Consider the following 17,402-nt stretch of genomic DNA (forward strand, 5'->3'; position numbering starts at 1 on the left):
GCTTTCACATTTGATTCGCATTAACTGTAACATTTTGTGTTTTTTTGATGACCACATCTCTATCCTATCAACACGTTGGACATAAAAGCAGAAGGAAGCATCAACATGTTTTCCTTTGAGCTCATAATGTTTTTACTAATGCATAAACTCTAATGAACCGAGCTTCCAGCAGCTCCTGTGCCGCTAAGGGAACAGCTTGCATATTTGGTGATCAAGCATCATGATTAAGCACCAACTGTGAGAAACTCTCACCGTGTGTTTGGTCCAATTCAGCCCTGTGCTGATTAGACTCATCAGGGTCCCGTATGCTGCAGGGTTTGGAGGCACAATAACTGCTGCCTGAGATACAGAACTCTTTTTTTTGTTGCTGAAACTATTTAATTACTGGACATATGGGCTGCAATAAAGGACAGCGTCTAACAGAGGAGAAATAAATTGGGGGTAGTAGAAGCATGAATTCAAAAGACAACAACCCCCCATCATTTATCGATGCTTTCCCTATACTCAGTTTGTGACATTCAACACGACTTCAAGCACAAGCTGTATGGGTCTTATTGTGCATGTTGTGCATTTCCCCTCATCGCCTGACGAGGCGCTGTGGTAAACTAAACACAATATCCCAGCAGAAAAAGAAGAGCTTGTTTCATAACCGAACGTCACATCCTCTAACCGGAGCCGAAGGTAAACACATTTTCTATCAAATATGTGGTTGTAATGGCGATATTCTAACCCTGATCTGCAAATATTTACACGGTAGTCCAATATTATGCCACAGGGATCAAAAGTCATACGATATTGCACGTAGTGTTGATGGTCTTTTGTAGGAGCCGGATGAATGTTGTAAATATACGAGCTTAACATAAGAAGGCTTTTATTTTGAAGTGTTTAGATACTTTTATTAACTTCAGTGTACGTAATAAATGTTGTTGTGTCATTTATGTACAGCAACTGCAGTCAGAACTGTATTTAGCATTGACACGGGAAATGTAGGAAATAAACTGTGTAGTACTAAAATATGCATAATATGTGTCTGCCTGTCCTCCAAAACTTAGATCATACTGTTGCGTGCATCAAAGTGTGTGTTTTACAAGCAATCATATTTTTCGATGAACAATTTGTTGGTGAGTGAATGAGTTTTCAGATTTGTGTGTTTTATGTGTTTGTATGTCTGCAACTGCCATCGTCCATCAGACTGAGCTTACTTCTGTAGGTGAACTTTGTATTTTGAAGTTACTATGTTCTTTCTCTCACTATCTTAGGTGATTGGTCTCAGGAATTTGCATCAATGTTGAGGCTGATTGCAAAATCCCTGTGCCGTCGTGTCCCAGCTCTCCCACTAAACCTCCGGCCATGTGCAACACTGAACTCTGTAGAGAACCCACAGACTGTAGAGGCTCTTTATGATCTGTGTGTGGACATTCAGAAGGTCAGAAAACTCAAAGGATGGGTCCTACATCAAAGCCCAGCCTATGTTCCGGAAGTGGCGGCCCTATTGAGGGACTTGGGGGCCTCAGGATCCATCATTGCCCAAATTCTTGCGGTCCACCCAGAGGCGGTCCTCTGCAGTCCGGAGCAGATACAGGCTCAGAGGGACCTGTGGGTGTCGGTGTGCCCAAATCAGAGGGAGCTGGTTGGTGTCATTGAGAAATTCCCAGCCTCTTTCTTCACTTCCTCCAGCCACCATGCCAACCAACGCCATAACATCGCTTACTTCAAGAGCTTAAACCTCAATAAAAGAATTATCACCAAGCTCATGGCCTCTGCTCCTCAGAGCTTTAGTCGACCAGTGGAGCAGAACGAGGCGATGGTCTGCACCCTCCAGCAGGCCTACCAGGAGCTCGGGGGAGAGGAGGCCAACATGAAGATCTGGCTTCAGAAGCTGCTGAGCCAGAATCCATTTGTTCTTCTTAAATCCCCTGATGTGCTGAAACAGAACATGCTGTTCCTGAGAGACAAGGGCTTCAGCACGGCAGAGCTCCTCCACCTCCTGTCCAAGCTCAGGGGCTTTGTCACTGAGCTGAACCCTGACAGCATGCGTCAAACCCTGGCTTACTCTCAGGTCACCATGGGCTGCTCCGAGTCTGAGCTGCGCCACATCATCCTCGACTGCCCAGCTGTGCTTTACTACCCCAAAGATATCCTAGAAGAAAGGTTTGCGGGTCTCTTCAGGGCTGGGATTAGCATGTCTCAAATCACGGAGACGCCAACTGTTCTGGAGCTAACCACACAGATAGTTAACTACCGCATCCAAAGACTGAAGGCGTTTGGTTATGATGTAAGGACAGGTAGTCTGAAGGTCCTAAGCGGCACAAAGAAGGACTTTGAGATGAACTTTGGAAAGCTGCAGCTACGTAGAGAGCGACCTATCTTTAACCCTGTAGCGCCCTTAAAAGGAGATGACTGATGTATTTGAATTAAACACTACCGCTACCTCTACTGATCTCTTCACTTTTTTTATTTATGTCTTGTTTAAAGTCTGAATCCTAGAGGTGTGGACAGTACATATGGGCTAAGTTACACTCATTTATATTGTTTGGTTTAGAAGCTCTCTTTTTTTGCCATTAAGACCACACCTACTGAGGTAATGTTGCAGAGTACCTCAGTGAAGAAACACATTGGGGGTAATAGAAGAATGAAATCAAAAGAGAACACCCCCCATCATTCAACGGTGCTATTTCTACGATCAGTTTGTGAAATCAACACGAATTCAAGCACAATCTTGTATAGGTCTCATTGTGCCTCTGGTGCAGTTCCCCTAGCCACCTGAGGAGGCGCTGTGGTAAACTAAACACAATATCACAGCAGAGAAAGAGAAGCGGATTCAAAACAACACCAAAGCCTCTAACTGCAGCCGAAGGTAAACACATTTTCTGTCAGATATGTGGTTATAATGGCGATATTGTAACCGAAATCTATAAATGTTTACAAACCGTAGAACAATATTATGCTGCAGGAATCAAAAGTCATACGATATTGCGCGTAGTGTGGAAGGTCTGTGTAGGTGCCAGATGAATGTTGTAAATATTGGAGTGAAACACGAGCTAAACGTAAGAAGGCTTTTATTTTGAAGTGTTAAGATAGTTTTATTAACTTCAGTGTACGAAATAAATAAGTGTAGTGTCATTTATGTACAGGAACTGCATTCAAAACTGTAGAAGAAGAAGTATTATTTTGTTTCCGCCTGACCCTCTAGAGTTGTAACTATAGCAACAGTAAATTAATCTCGAACAGATTTTAAGTCCTAATGAAGCCTGTTGTTTCGGCAGTATGGTGGTTTAGTGCTAAAGTGAGTGTGTAACGGTATGTTATGTATTTGTGTGTCTGCAACTTGTCTTCTGCCACGTTCCATCTCACTGACCTTACTTCTGTAGGTGAGTTTGTATTTTTAAGTTAGTATGTTGTTTCTCTCACTATCTTAGGTGATCGGTCTCTGGAATTTGCATCAATGTTGAGGCTGATTGCTAAATCCCTGTGCCGTCGTGTCCCAGCTCTCCCTCTAAACCTCCGGCCATGTGCAACACTGAACTCTGTAGAGAACCGACAGACTGTAGAGGCTCTTTATGATCTGTGTGTGGACATTCAGAAGGTCAGACAACTCAAAAGGTGGGTCCTACATCAAAGCCTAGCCTATGTTCCGGAAGTGGCGGCCCTATTGAGGGACATGGGGGCCTCAGGATCTATCATTGCCCAAATTCTTATGGTCCACCCAGAGGCAGTTCTCTGCAGTCCAGAGCAGATGCAGGCTCAGAGGGATCTGTGGGTGTCGGTGTGCCCAAATCAGAGGGAGCTGGTTGGTGTCATTGAGAAATTCCCAGCCTCTTTCTTCACTTCCTCCAGCCACCATGCCAACCAACGTCAAAACATCGCTTACTTCAAAAGCTTAAACGTTGAGAAGCGACATATCACCAAGCTCATGGCCTCTGCTCCTCAGAGCTTTAGTCGACCAGTGGAGCAGAACGAGGCGATGGTCTGCACCCTCCAGCAGGCCTACCAGGAGCTCGGGGGAGAGGAGGCCAACATGAAGATCTGGCTTCAGAAGCTGTTATGCCGTAATCCATTGGTTCTTCTCACGCAACCTGATGTGCTGAAACAGAACCTGCTGATCCTGAGAGACAAAGGCTTTAGCACGGCAGAGCTCATCCGCCTCATAGCCAAACTTAAGGGCTTTGTCAGTGAGCTGAACCCTGACCGGATGCGTCACACCCTGACTTACTCTCAGGTCACCATGAGCTGCTCCGAGTCTGAGCTGCGCCACATCATCCTCCACTACCCAGCTCTGCTTTACTACCACAAAGATATCCTAGAAGAAAGGTTTGAGGGTCTCTGCAGTTCTGGGATCAGCATGTCTCAAATCATGAAGACGCCAACTGTTCTAGAGCTAACCACACAGATAGTTAAGTACCGCATCCAACAACTGAAGGCGTTTGGTTTTGACACCAGGAAACGTAGTCTGAAGCTCCTGAGGGGCACAGAGAAGGACTTTGAGGCGACTTTGGATAAACTGTGGAAAGCTGCAGCTATGAAGTGAGCGACCTCTCTTTAACCGTTGAAAGGAGATGACTGATGTACTTGAATGGAACACTACCTCGACCTATACTGTTCTCTTAAATCTGGTCTAAGTTACACTCATTTCTATTTAGAAGCTCTTATTTTCAGTCATTAATAAAGTGGAATGTGTAATGGCATCCTATCATTCGTCGTGTACCAGTGAGCCGATAGTGACAAATTTACAGCAGGAGAAGATTCTTATGGGAAGGGGGAGGGGCAGTTACATAATGGTTGTTGATGCAATAGAAACGTTTGAGACGACCGCTGTGCCGTTTAATATCTCAAACTGTTCAGGGAGAATGAGGCGATTTGCCAAATTGACTATTTATTACAGTCTATTTACAAGTTATCTCATTACGGAGAGGTGATATAAAAAGCCACATGACGCACGTATCTGATGTCAGACACGCCGACACATCTAGGAGTTGTATTATGGAGGATGGAGAGTTCTTGGCGTTCTTATCTACAGCCCCTGCCTGCGTCTCATTTTCATGCGGTGTTGTTGGCGTCACCGTTCCCCTCAGGGAAGTCCAACTCCGTCTGAGGTTATTAATGTTACTTTACAGATGGAAAGGCTTTATTATAAGCTATTTCACCCCTGAAATGTCACTTCATTACCATTTCAGATGGGTTTAAAAGCACCAATGAGATGAGATAAAAATACAAGGGGAATGAAAAATGAAGTTGCTTAGATTTGGCTTGAAAGTGCTTTTTAGTTAAAAGCAACGCAAATTTTGTTGGAAACAGCAGCGCAGTTTGAGCCCATTTATGCCAAATTGATTTTTCATTACCTTGGGCTTTGGTTAATGTATTCATGTCTGTGTTTGTCAGATAGAGGCAACAGAGGTGTGCTTTTGTGTAACTGTGTGTATATTTATTTTAGTGCAGGCCACAAAATCAATATACAATCTTACTGAGCATTGTGGAGACCGAGGGACGACGTTGTAAAGATGTACTCTGCCTGGCTTTATAATACGTCTTAATGATTTGAAGTCAGTGAAAGCCCTTGAAACATGCGGAAGAGTGGCGTTTAATGGCGGTGAGTTTCACAGCTAATGCAGCCGTGGCTTATTGCCCTGAGGTCCCTTCGCTCTGGTAATATGGACGACGGGTCACAGCGAAGAGAGAGGGGACGTGTGTGTCCACGGGGGAATGGCGAGTACGTGTTAAATACACTCACTTCTCATTTGCCGTCCACAGCAGTGTGGCTCTTCTTTATCTTACACAAACATCACTGACGGATCATTTACATTCAACATGTGCCAAGGTTATGAGTTGTGTCTTTTCTACGTTAGCAGGTCATAAATCTGGTGTGTTATCCCGTCCTGAGGGACAGCACGATAACACAGGGCCTCAGGTGGAGACAGTAAATGTAAGTCACCTCTATTTGTCACAGCGTTCTCTCGTCCTCTGTCCTCTTTTGAATTACACAGACGAGCCAGCGAGGTTAATAAGAGGGAGAATAAATTGTCCCGTTTCCATCTCTAACATGACACTGGTTGATATTAGCCACACGTACATATTGCCTTTATGGATCATATCTCAGCAGGAACAGATGACATGAGCAATTAAAACCTGTGATATCCAACCCTCGAGTCGGTGTGGACAACTGTGGCTGTGGTGAAAAGGACTGTGGGCTTTCTGTGCCAGCCTGGGATCCACGCCTGGGATTGTAGATTAAATTGTTAAAAAGCAACTTGTATGGAAACAACTAAGATTAAAGGGAGGTTTGTTTCTGCAGCCACTGATTCGGTCAATTCCACGATTTTAATGGAATTGTACTGGAATACTCTGGAGTGCATGTAGGTGCTTGTGAATGTGTGGTGGGTTTGAGAGACAGGGCTTTAGTCTACAGGAGAGCTGGATTTCAGGTATTCAGGATAGAGTCTGATTGCCAGCAGTGCCTTGAAGCCAGAAAGAAAATCTACCTTGTCGTATTGTATTGTCTCCATCTAGTGGCTGAAGGAATCACACACACACACATGTTTCACTGTATTTCCCACCCAGATGTTAATGGTCAGTCAGGGGTTTCTAGGATCTGTAAGAGAGGACAGAGGAAGACCTTCTTTCTGCCCGAGGTCTTGCCATAAGGATCTGAAAAGGTTGAACCTTTGTTGAACACACTTATTGTAAGTCGCTTTGGATAAAAGCGTCTGCTAAATGATCGTAATGTAATGTAATGTAATGTTGAAAGGTTGATCAGAGTCCCTAAGCCAGGTAACAACCCCCTCTGTAACACGCTCCCTAAGTGCCAATGACATCATGTTACCCAAAGAGTGTCTTCTCCCCCTTTCTCTGTCCCCCAAGTGAAAGGATGATAAATCACAGATCACATTCCACTCTCCTACTCATCTCCGTGTGCTTGTATGAGCTGAGATAATGTCCCAAACTCCACTAGATCTAAATAAACATCTATGGAATATTGTGATCAATATTTGTTTTCCTGCTTCAAGTCGATGTCATTTATAGATGTATTTGTACTGTATGTCTGAACCAACCTTATAACACCCTAAGGAACTCTCAGATGCGTTGGTCAGCTGATATGTTTGTAGTCCCACACTGCCATCTATTGACCTCTTTGACTCTCTCTCTTAAGCGTCCCTTAAAAAACGATTGAACTCTTCATCCATCCAAAACAAAAAGACAAGTGTTCTTTCACAAACCCCAGTCTTTAACTTCTAGCTTTCTGGAGAATTCACCAAATAACTTTGAAACCTCTTTAAGAACTGTTTTCTTTCTTTGCCATCATTTAAAGTCTTCACATCTGTTTTAGAGTTAATCCTCGTCCATACAGAGACAGCAAGAAATTCAGAACATGGACCAATGGAATTGACTGGTCAGCAAACCGTGTCATGTCCTTATGTATTCAACCAGTGGCTGAAGGCATCACACACGCAATAACATGATTTACATGTGATCATTTATTTATATAGGGAAAAAATGCATAGACGAAAAAAGGCACTATGATATCATTTGAATCACCTTAAAAAACATCGCTCATAGCAAAATGTTTAAAAATATAATTCACCCATGTATCTCTTAATTGCATTTGTTATGCGCACAGCACAGACGATCACCGGCTGCTGACTCAATCACCGACAAGCACGATTACAGAAGAGGAAGTGGAGATGAAAACACTGAAATGAGACAAGTGCACTTCTCTATATGTGATTCACCATAAAGTTCCAAGCGTTCACTGGATTACAGTAAATATGAGATGATTGAAGCTGAGAACAAAAGCTGGAAAAACAAAAGGACAATGAGAGAATCTGGATCTGTGGAGGTGCTGGTCAGCAGGGTCAGCAGGTGATTTGTGGCCTGAAACACACGTGCATTGTGCATGTGTGTCCAAACAAGGAATGTGTAAACCCGACTTCCCAGGTTATTTACATGGCATCACAGAGCTCCTTCTTAAATACTTGGAATTCATACTTAATGCCGTTCTCCTCTTGAATTCCACTTGGTATGCCAGGAAATCTTAATGGGAAACAGGAGAGAAGATAATAGGAGAACGAAAACTACTAAATTGAATATACATGAAATAAGAAAAGGTTTACAAGCTCTACAACACTTGATAAGATCATCATAAGATCAGAATTCAAACACAGCAACAACTCCGAGCGGTTTTACTGCCTTAGGTTTAGACTTGGCACCAAAGATTGGGCTTGATTAAGTAGCGTAGTGAACCCATACCTGATTTGTGCTTTAAATATTCTTCTATCCAACTGAGGGAAGAAGACATCGCAGTCATAGTGAGCCATGACGTCGGTCAGGTACACCAGGTCACACCAGGGGTGAGTCAAAGCCTCCTGAGCATGAACGAGAGACAGCAGGCGTCCTGATCAGATTAACAGCATCACGGAAACGTTTAGAATATGAATTGTTTCCATCATGTTACCTGGTAGACCTGAGACCCACCAACAATCCAGATTGTCTCTATTAGATCAGCCAGGGGAGGTTGTGTAGCGAGTAGGGTGACACTCCTCAAGTCTTCATGCAGAGAGTGTGCATGGTCTGGGACAGTGCTTGAGGTGGAGAAAAGCCACAAAGCTGATTGAAAGATTATATTGGAGGTACAATAAGGTGACGTTGCAGACTTTGGACTGGACTGACCTCAGTGTCTTACTCAGCACCACATGCAGAACATTTTCCATTGGGAATAAAAAGTCAGGGTTGGAGAACCATGTCCGTCTGCCCCACACCAGCATATTCATCTGTCCTGTGAAAGAAGGGTCATAAAGCTGAAGTGTGTGTCTTTGTTGTTTACTTGTTGATTGAACAGTCATTGCTTGATTTAGTGTAGACATTGGTTAACTTCATGCTATTGTTGGTGCTGTGAAATCATTAACTTTATTTAGATGAGAGTGTATACCTGGTCGTGACACACTGGTGACAGTCTGCAGAAAGAACTTTATTTCAGACCTGGGAAAGTCAATGAAACACATTTTACTGTCATACAATAATGATTTATTATTATTATTATTGTCATGATACTGTATATCACCCCCAACACACACACGCGCGCGCGCACACACACACACCATTGAATTAGTCAATCACGACTTAATACCCTTGGATGATTCAAATTTAGTAAAATAATTCAAATCATTATTGTAATTTTCATATTACCTCTCAGTATTCCCACTAAAATTTATCAAATTAGCAACGAGAACTTGACTGACTGTCAGACAACGTCATTGCAAATATTCTGATACCAAACGCGTAATAACACAAACTGTGTTATCTGAAACCAGACTCCACTTCTTCTACATCCCCCTCATCCTCCCCCTCTTACGGTAGATGCCAGGGCAGCTTTCCATCCTTCCCGATCCCCATATTCCGGGACGCAGCTGCGATGAGCCGGACCGGTTTCTTCCCCGCTGCGTTCCTGCTCGTGTCCATTTTTGTTTTGCAGCTACTGAAACCCGTCACGCAGTGTGTTTGCTTCACCGCCATCGCCGCCTACTGAGTCACTGGCAGCTATTGGTGGACCGCTGAAGCTTCAATAAGCAACGTGACTCAGTCAACACATCCGCTTCTGCTGCCTCATTTACATAACACAGGAAATAGTCACTAAATTTACACACACACACACAGAAAAGAAAAAAAAGCTTGGGGAATCAAAGCGTGGAGTTTGAGTGGAGTGGTGTTAATGTAGTGAGGGAGCGCTTCCTGTAAGCAGAGGCTCAACAGGTATGATCAGATGTGGAGCCCAACTATTATTTCCGCAATGGTTATTATAACAAACAATGAAGACGTCATGCCCAAAAAGCAAATATTAGGCAGCTAGACTTTCTGGTTTAAGCTTCTTCAGTTCTGTCAGACTGGTGAGGATTCCCAGGTGTGAACCTCTCTGGAGTCTTAATCAGGATCATTGATATCACTAAGTACTCAGTCAGGCTCAGTAATACTCCTGCTTAGTCATGATTAGGGTCATTGATAGTCCTGATTAGTTCTCCCGACTGGGATGATTATAGTTAAGAGCGATGGGAGTCACCTGTGGTCATGAGTGGATCAAGGCCACAGGTGCTGTTACGATGTCATTAGAGGCTGAAAGACTTATTTTCTTGAGGAGGAATGAGGGAACAGCATGTGGTGTCGCAGACCTCCTCTATTGGTTGATGCTTTCTCTGTCTTAACATAGACTGCCACTTTCAAACCATCTGTCTTCCCTGTCCAGGTGATCCCGATCCAATGATCCAGACCAAGACTCCAGAGGGGTTAAAACCTGGGAATCCCCACCACTCTGCCAGAACTGAAGAAGCCTTTCAGATGAGAACAGAGGAAACCTCTTCAAGCTTTTACGAGTAAGTCACAGACAATACATCATAACCTCAGCAATGTCTAAAATGCAACCCTGGATTCCTGCTCCATGATAAACACACGCAGCCACAGGATGTCAGAATTTGTGTCCTTTATTACCAATGTAAAGCAGCTACAACTTGCTTCTTTTTTAATACAAAAATAATAAATTTACGATCACATGGGAGAGAAAAACACAAAGCATTTACAGTAAAATTTTGAGTTTGTTACATAATATTTACAAAGGTCAAAATATACAAAAGTTGGAAATTAAAAACCATAAATTTCCACATAACATATGCTGGCCTTTATAAGACCTGTTGACCATAATGTCCTCATAATTACATCATGTGAGGCCTAATATTGACATTAATATGAAGGATTTTTATACAATATACAAATGTTCTTGTTAGCTTATGCTGGCATGTTCCACTTATGGATCCTCTTCATGTTTCCATCTCCTTCAGATTTCTATAAGATCTTCTCACTTCTCCACATTTAATTGTGGAGTAAAACTTATCTTACTCACAAAGAGTTTTTATCAATATCTATGAGCCGTGATGCTATGGCAACAACCAACTGTAAGAGGACCAAATGTATTTGATACCGTTTGGCCCCCCCATATGATGACCTGGATGGTTTAGTCCCATGTAGCGTGATGTAGCGGAAGACAACAAGTGGACACGCCATGACCAGGGTTCTGATTCACTCCTCACTCAAGCCTTCTTGGTGCGTCCTATGTGGTGAGACATGTCAGCAGCTCATCCGTCTGTCTGACTCGTCTATTTGTTCTGTCTGCGGCTTTTGCAGGTGTTGTCGAGCGTGATCTCGTCACGACGACGCTTCTGAGTGGCCGCTCCTCTGTCTGCATTAAAACAAGATGGGGTTTCAGATTAGATTAATGTTGCACAACTTCTCTTGTATTTCTTGAACACGATATACAAATGACTCGATTAGCATATCAACTATTGGGATATGAGCTGATATGTATGTCATGTTTGTCTGTATTTCTTTGTTGAAGAGGGAGAAGGCTGTTAGAATGAGTTAGGATGTGAACCATTTGACTTCCATACCTGTTTGAGATGTTCCCTCAGGTATGCAGCGGTCTTCAGGCCGTATACTGACAGCTGTGTTAACGCCTCCAACATTACTGCTATTTGCACCGTTGCTGGGATTGGCAGGTACTGTTGCCAGCATCCCTGCAAAAAAATCAAAGCATTGTTAACCCACAAGACAATACTTATTCATTCAATGGATGTACTGTATAGTTGTCAATGTAGTGTTGTCAATTTTAAAGTGTGTGTGGCATATGAAATGTGAATCTCAGATGAGTAGTAATTGGATCATAGCTCACCTAGTCCCCTGTAGCAGGACAGCTGCTGGTAGATCTGCTTCATGCGCTCTATGTTGATGCGGCTGGCCTCAGCGTGGTTAGCCATGGGTTTGGGGTAGTGGACCCCGATGATGCACTTGGCTGCCTTCTGCACTTCTATGGGAGCATTCCAGGGATCATAGATGTATTTGGCTGGAAAGCCTCTTAGTAGGGGCAGATAACGCCTGAGAGCAGGGAAGGAAAAGTATTAGGACAGATGAAGAAATGTGTTCTGGCAGAACATGAAAGTATCTTATTGTAGTAGTAAATAGTCTTAGTAATGGCAAAGGAAGTGGGGACTCTCGTCTCACCGTATGAAGTCTCCGTTGGGGTCAGTGCGTCTTCCAAATCCCACAGGGCAGTAGCAGTGAAAGAACTGCTGGAAAAATGAACTGCAGGAGAGCCACATCCAACTGCCAGCATTCACACTCCAGTCGGCATCTAATAACAACTCCTCAAACACCTGCACAGACAGACAAGGCAGTGGACAATGAGGACAACCGCAAAGCAAGACATCCTTGTTTCTCTTTCCAGTGTGACCCACGCAACTCTTCTCCATCCCGTGCCTCTATCCTCACCTTGACGCCTTCCTCCCAGCTGATCCAGAGGTCGCCCCTGGTGAGGAAGCAGGCCACGGCGTGCCTCGCCAAATGGTGAATCCACCCCTCCTGTCTGAGCTGGGTCATAATGGCGTCAATCCAGGGGAAGCCTGTGCGTCCCTCCGCCCACTTTGCTAGCGCCTCCGCGTTTCTGTCCCAGGGGATCTGGACACACACAGGGTTGCCCTCCATTTTGTCAAAGCAGGGGTTGTTTGTGGCGGTCGTGTAGAAGAACTCCCTCCACAGCAGCTGGCCGTACAAGGAGAGGGGAGGGCTGCTGTTCTTCTTCACCTGGTGGGATGATGGAAGCAAAGATGAGAGGTTTGCAATTGTTTGTAACACCACAAAATGGTTTCCCCCATCTTAAAAAGACAACTACATCATTTCACAAGGTTTGATGTCTTCGTCACACATACCTTCTTGTAGAGGTCAGTGAGTTTGAAGTGGAAGAGCCGACAGGAGAGACACCCGAAGCGCAGGTAGGGACTGAGGCCTGTGGGACTGGCCAGCAGGGAGTTTGCGTTCATGCGTGGACGCTCAAAGTTTGCCACCCATGCCTTCCTCTCCAGGTGCCGCTCTAGCCTCATCAGGGCTTCTGTTTCTCCACCTGGCCACACTGCTGTGCTCAGACCCTCCGTCTCAAAACCTGGAAAAGCAAAGCCCGGGAATATTAACTTGAGTTAAGTTCTCAGTGATTGTGACACTGGGGTACGACGCCCACACAAACACACAAATGCATATCAACTCACCGAGCTCTTCCAGGGACGGCACCCCAAACTTGTCGTCGTGGTCGTCGCCGATTTGTGTGACGCATTTCTTCATGACCTCGGATGTGATCGTCTCCACGGGTAATTCCACAGCGTCCATGTGGTTGATGAGACCCTGGAAACGCTTGTATGTAAGAGGAGGCTGCCCGCCGTTCAGCTCTATGATTCTTTATTTGAGAGGGAAAGAGAAACAAAGGGAGTTAGCACAAACCCAACACACTCAGGTACCATGAAAGAGAATGTTTCAGAGCCACTTGTGCTCCTGTCCATAGTGTCTCAGTACAATCAGACATTATCAACATGTATAAAGTTACTCACTTGTCCAGATCGTAGAGAGTGTGTGAAATCCCCACCATGATTTCCACCCCGGCCTCACTGGCTAGTTTCTGGATGGCAGCATCACGTTCCTTGCCAAACGGCTCTGAGTCATATTCATAGGACAAATGTGTGACTTGCCATTCCTGCAAGGCAAAGAAACACACACACACACATTTAGTCACTATTAAATCACAACGTTAGGGGTTTGTCTTCTCTGCATTCCAATGACATTACAGTCTATTCAATCCCTTGTACCTTGAAGAGGCGAGGGAAGACATCTGTGGGTTGGCCTCTGATGACAAACAGGCGGGAGTTGAGTTTGCGCAGACTGGCATCCAAGTCCTCTAAACACTGCAGCAAAAACCTAAAACACAACAAACAACATGATCATCATTTATATCTGAGATACGCAACACAGACCAACTTAAGATGTAACGTTAGAAACTTGCTGCCCAAGACTGAGGATAGAGGCGTGAATTTTCCAGTATGAGTATCAAAGTTGGCTGGCATAATGTGCATTTTTTATCATAATATGTGACTAAACAAGCACTGATTGTTTACAGTCTTATTTCTTTTTAACCTGAAAACAGAGTTATGCAACTTGTTGATGTATTTATCTTGCATTTTGCCTTTGTGCCATGAGGGGGCGCTAATATCCATATTATGTGATTTTCTCCCCTCCACATTTCCTGCACGTTTCTGACCATGTAACAGATTGCAGTCACAGCAGTGTGATGGTGACAGAAGCTGCAGCTGAGCATAAAGAAGGTGACTGACAGCTGTCACCTGCCTGCTGTGAGACAGATCTATTATAATGAGGTGGCTCTGCTTTTTTAGGATTTATTATCATATTATACCTCCCACAATTCAATTCACCAAATCATTATCTTTCTGAAGCATGTGTGTGTGAGTGAGTGTTTTGAATGAGGGTGGGCTCTGTATGAGAGGCATGATGTAGCGACAATAACATAACACACTGACCCAATTACTTCAACATGCTCGGGTTGAGCAGCTAATACGTGGTGACAACAACCTTCACCGCAATGATGTTGATGCTGTTTAACTTTTAACCTATAGCATTCGTATTCACTGTACATCTTCGTGCTACAAGGAGGGAAAAGCCTTAAAATGGCCCCATCCCTAAATGTAGACAAGTATACAGCCTGACAACAATAATGGAAACTTTGCTGGAAACGCTAACAAACACAGATGAACAATTCATCAGCATTTATTCACCCAGTTGCATCCCATAAGATCTACTACATGCAGGGGAGCCATTAGAGCATGATTCATGGGGCGCTCAGCTGGAAAGAGGCCCTGGATCATGCCTGGGATTGTACATATTTAATCTCTAAGGTGTTTTCAGTGGGTCAAAAATTTCAAGTGGCACAGCTGATTGCAAGTAGTGTATGTAAAAGTTTGGGGAAATGGCCTTCATCTTCTACACTCAGTGACCACTTTATTAGACACACCCACACAATCCAATATAATCCCAGATAAGGCCCTTGCTACATTTATGACGCTGATAATGTTCCATTTGTGCGTTGTTGTTGATGTTGTTCTTGTTCCTAATTGTTGGTGGAGCAGACTGTCCTGTCCTCCACATGTGCCTGATCAGGGAGGACAGAATGTTATCAACGCCTTTCATAACAATGCAGCGTTACTTAACTGCACCGCTCACTACAGCCACTAGGAATACCATTTGGTTGACTCAACACCTCTTTAACACAACATCAACAATAACTCCACCTCATCAGCTCCACAAAGGTAGAATTAAGAGTAAGGGTGTTATATTGAACTGGACAGGTGTGCCAAATTAAGTGGCCACTAAGTGTGTTTATGAATTTAGGACGTAATTTAACAGTTTTGCATGGTTTACTATAAAGCAAATATCAACTGTGTTACAATCCCACTATCCCATAATACACAGTGATACCATACAATGTACAGTATATGTATGCATTGTACTGCAACAAATAGTACTACTAGTAATTTAAAAGGGATTGAGTAACTGACAATTTAGTGACTTACACCTTTAATGCCACAAGTGTTTACAATCGAGTTACTTCATTCCATGCTGCTTAGGATTAACATAAAAATGTTAAATCAGTTTTTAAATCAAATGTCTTCGCTGGCAGCGTTGGAAGTAGAAGTGAAAACAATAATCACACCCACTCAAACGGATTGTGACGTCATCGTGCCACCTCTTACCTCCATCTGTTGATGCCCACGTTAGACGAGCCCGCGAACCAGGGGTCCAGGATGTAGATGCACCGCAGGGTGTCCGCCTTCCGGATGGATTCCAATAGTGACGGGTTGTCGTGCAGCCGCAGTCCTTTCCGGAACCAGTGGATGGTGTTGACCACCATCACGCCAAGTCCAAGTCTTAACTGCCTTGTTTATACCCGGTGGGGAGGGGAAGCTGGGGAGGAGTGGATCTGTTCTGTTCCGATTCTCCTCAGACGTGGGTTTCACAAAGAGTCAAATGTCAATCAACGTCCTGGGAATTAAGAGTTCTTCAGGCGGTTTTTATCCTTGTTCCATGAAATGAGCCACAGAGCAGAATCTCCGGACGAGCAGCGTACGCATGAGTGACACCAGGCAACAACAACAATCAAAGCACCAGAGAAAACTTAACACCTCTTAGTTAAACCAGCAGCGACGATAACGATCGTGAAAGCAACCGTAACATTACGTCCGATGAAGTTACCAAAACACGGTTTTAAGGTGTATTTTCGGAGTCACTTACGCTTGTTTCGATCCTGCAAAAGACCAAGAAAGAACCAAACCTCAAAAACAGCGAGGATGCGTAGTTGATGTTCACTAGAGTGAATAATAATAATCTCGTCTTCAATATTAAACGTCGTATTAAATAAATCGTAGAGCTTTTAGAACCGCATCCACCACGCAAAGCTTGCCTTTCTGTGTCAACATGTCAACCCACGGGGCTAAGGCAGGAGGATTAGAGCGCTGTGATTGGTCAGAATAGAGGTTTATGTAAGCTTCTCTCTGTCACGTTCCTGTAATGTGCTTCCTGACCCTCACTTATATGATGAAAACATCGTTAAAAATATATCCAAATGTCGATATTCGGTCGTACTTTTCTTGATATTTGTTATTATGAATCGCTTTTACGAATTAGAGTTAAAAATAAAAATAAAGAAAATACCTGATATAACCAGTCTTCTGTTGAGGTTATGTAGTAGACACAGAAAGACCCGGATGAGCACATGCCGAGCGGCAAGGGAAGCTCGGTGCCCGACTGCTGACGGAAATAGCCGAACTACTGTTCACGTTTTATACCTTAGTTTCACCCACTGAATACAATTACGCCACAATAATATTCAAATATTTTACATTAAATAGTTATTTAATGTATTTCATAAAAGAATTTTGTAAAAGCGTTCGATTACAACTTCGTTTAACCCCCTTTGTCCCAAATTGTATTGTATGTGGCTTTTGTATTCTTCATTAACAGCTGTTGGTACAGTAGGAGACATAATATGATTGTCATATTTAGATTACATTCTTAAATTAATTCACGTGTTTCTTGAAACATTGTGTATAATTCAAGAATACTGGGCATTTTGGGCCAAAAAATATAGGTGCATTTAATATCATTGTCATTCAGCAATATAGCTATACGTCCTCTTTAATTATAATTGCTTACCAGGCAAATTTTAATATCTAATAGTAACACTAAGTTCAGCTGTGAAAGACTGTTCACATTGGAAATGGTGTTGATTTAGGAAACTCTACTGTGAGAGTAATCCCACATTAAATCCTGGTATTGCAGTTTTCTGGCCCAACTGGCAGGCCTCTCCGCTGTTTCAGAGGTTATGGCCAACTCTTTCCTGACCACACACCCATCATTTTCCAGAATAAATAATTATTACAAAACCACAGCACAAAATTTCTCAGGATATATTCTGTCTTTAACATCACTGTTCAGACAAACTGGTTTCCTCAGCTCATCCAAGCTTCTTCCCTCCATGT

The 17,402-nt window shown here is 43.5% G+C and overlaps 4 protein-coding genes across 5 annotated transcripts; 2 read left to right on the forward strand and 2 right to left on the reverse strand.

Moving 5' to 3' along the window:
• Positions 1 to 271: 271 nt before the first annotated feature.
• Positions 272 to 2,436, forward strand: mterf2 (mitochondrial transcription termination factor 2). 2 transcript variants are annotated; one of them, XM_076169538.1, is made up of 2 exons: positions 272 to 681; positions 1,260 to 2,436. In XM_076169538.1, the coding sequence occupies exons 1-2, from the start codon at positions 561 to 563 to the stop codon at positions 2,402 to 2,404; spliced, it is 1,266 nt and encodes a 421-aa protein (XP_076025653.1). In that variant the 5' UTR covers positions 272 to 560; the 3' UTR covers positions 2,405 to 2,436. The 2 variants fall into 2 exon arrangements, with proteins under 2 accessions (XP_076025653.1, XP_076025661.1); XM_076169546.1 differs by lacking the exon at positions 272 to 681 and adding an exon at positions 688 to 1,121.
• A 283-nt stretch (positions 2,437 to 2,719) lies between these two features.
• On the forward strand, positions 2,720 to 6,952 carry LOC143015491 (transcription termination factor 2, mitochondrial-like). Its single transcript, XM_076169499.1, has 2 exons — positions 2,720 to 2,857; positions 3,420 to 6,952. Exon 2 carries the CDS (start codon positions 3,446 to 3,448, stop codon positions 4,526 to 4,528), a length of 1,083 nt encoding a protein of 360 aa, XP_076025614.1. The 5' UTR covers positions 2,720 to 2,857; positions 3,420 to 3,445; the 3' UTR covers positions 4,529 to 6,952.
• Positions 6,953 to 7,467: 515 nt separating this feature from the next.
• Positions 7,468 to 9,719, reverse strand: LOC142989483 (dihydrofolate reductase). The gene is made up of 6 exons (XM_076139014.1): positions 9,344 to 9,719; positions 8,921 to 8,970; positions 8,662 to 8,767; positions 8,447 to 8,573; positions 8,242 to 8,357; positions 7,468 to 8,025 (listed from the first exon to the last, which is right to left on the reverse strand). Exons 1-6 carry the CDS (start codon positions 9,502 to 9,504, stop codon positions 7,935 to 7,937), a joined length of 651 nt encoding a protein of 216 aa, XP_075995129.1. The 5' UTR covers positions 9,505 to 9,719; the 3' UTR covers positions 7,468 to 7,934.
• Positions 9,720 to 10,447: 728 nt separating this feature from the next.
• On the reverse strand, positions 10,448 to 16,363 carry cry1b (cryptochrome circadian regulator 1b). Its single transcript, XM_076138114.1, has 10 exons — positions 15,618 to 16,363; positions 13,662 to 13,770; positions 13,407 to 13,549; positions 13,071 to 13,255; positions 12,738 to 12,967; positions 12,301 to 12,612; positions 12,034 to 12,185; positions 11,705 to 11,907; positions 11,424 to 11,549; positions 10,448 to 11,215 (listed from the first exon to the last, which is right to left on the reverse strand). The coding sequence occupies exons 1-10, from the start codon at positions 15,773 to 15,775 to the stop codon at positions 11,133 to 11,135; spliced, it is 1,701 nt and encodes a 566-aa protein (XP_075994229.1). The 5' UTR covers positions 15,776 to 16,363; the 3' UTR covers positions 10,448 to 11,132.
• Between the last annotated feature and the right edge of the window lie 1,039 nt (positions 16,364 to 17,402).

Source organism: Genypterus blacodes, unplaced genomic scaffold (genome assembly GCF_046128005.1).
Source record: "Genypterus blacodes isolate CSIRO-AG114 ecotype Tasmania unplaced genomic scaffold, CSIRO-AGI_Gbla_v1 ptg000015l_1, whole genome shotgun sequence".
NCBI lineage: Eukaryota > Metazoa > Chordata > Actinopteri > Ophidiiformes > Ophidiidae > Genypterus > Genypterus blacodes.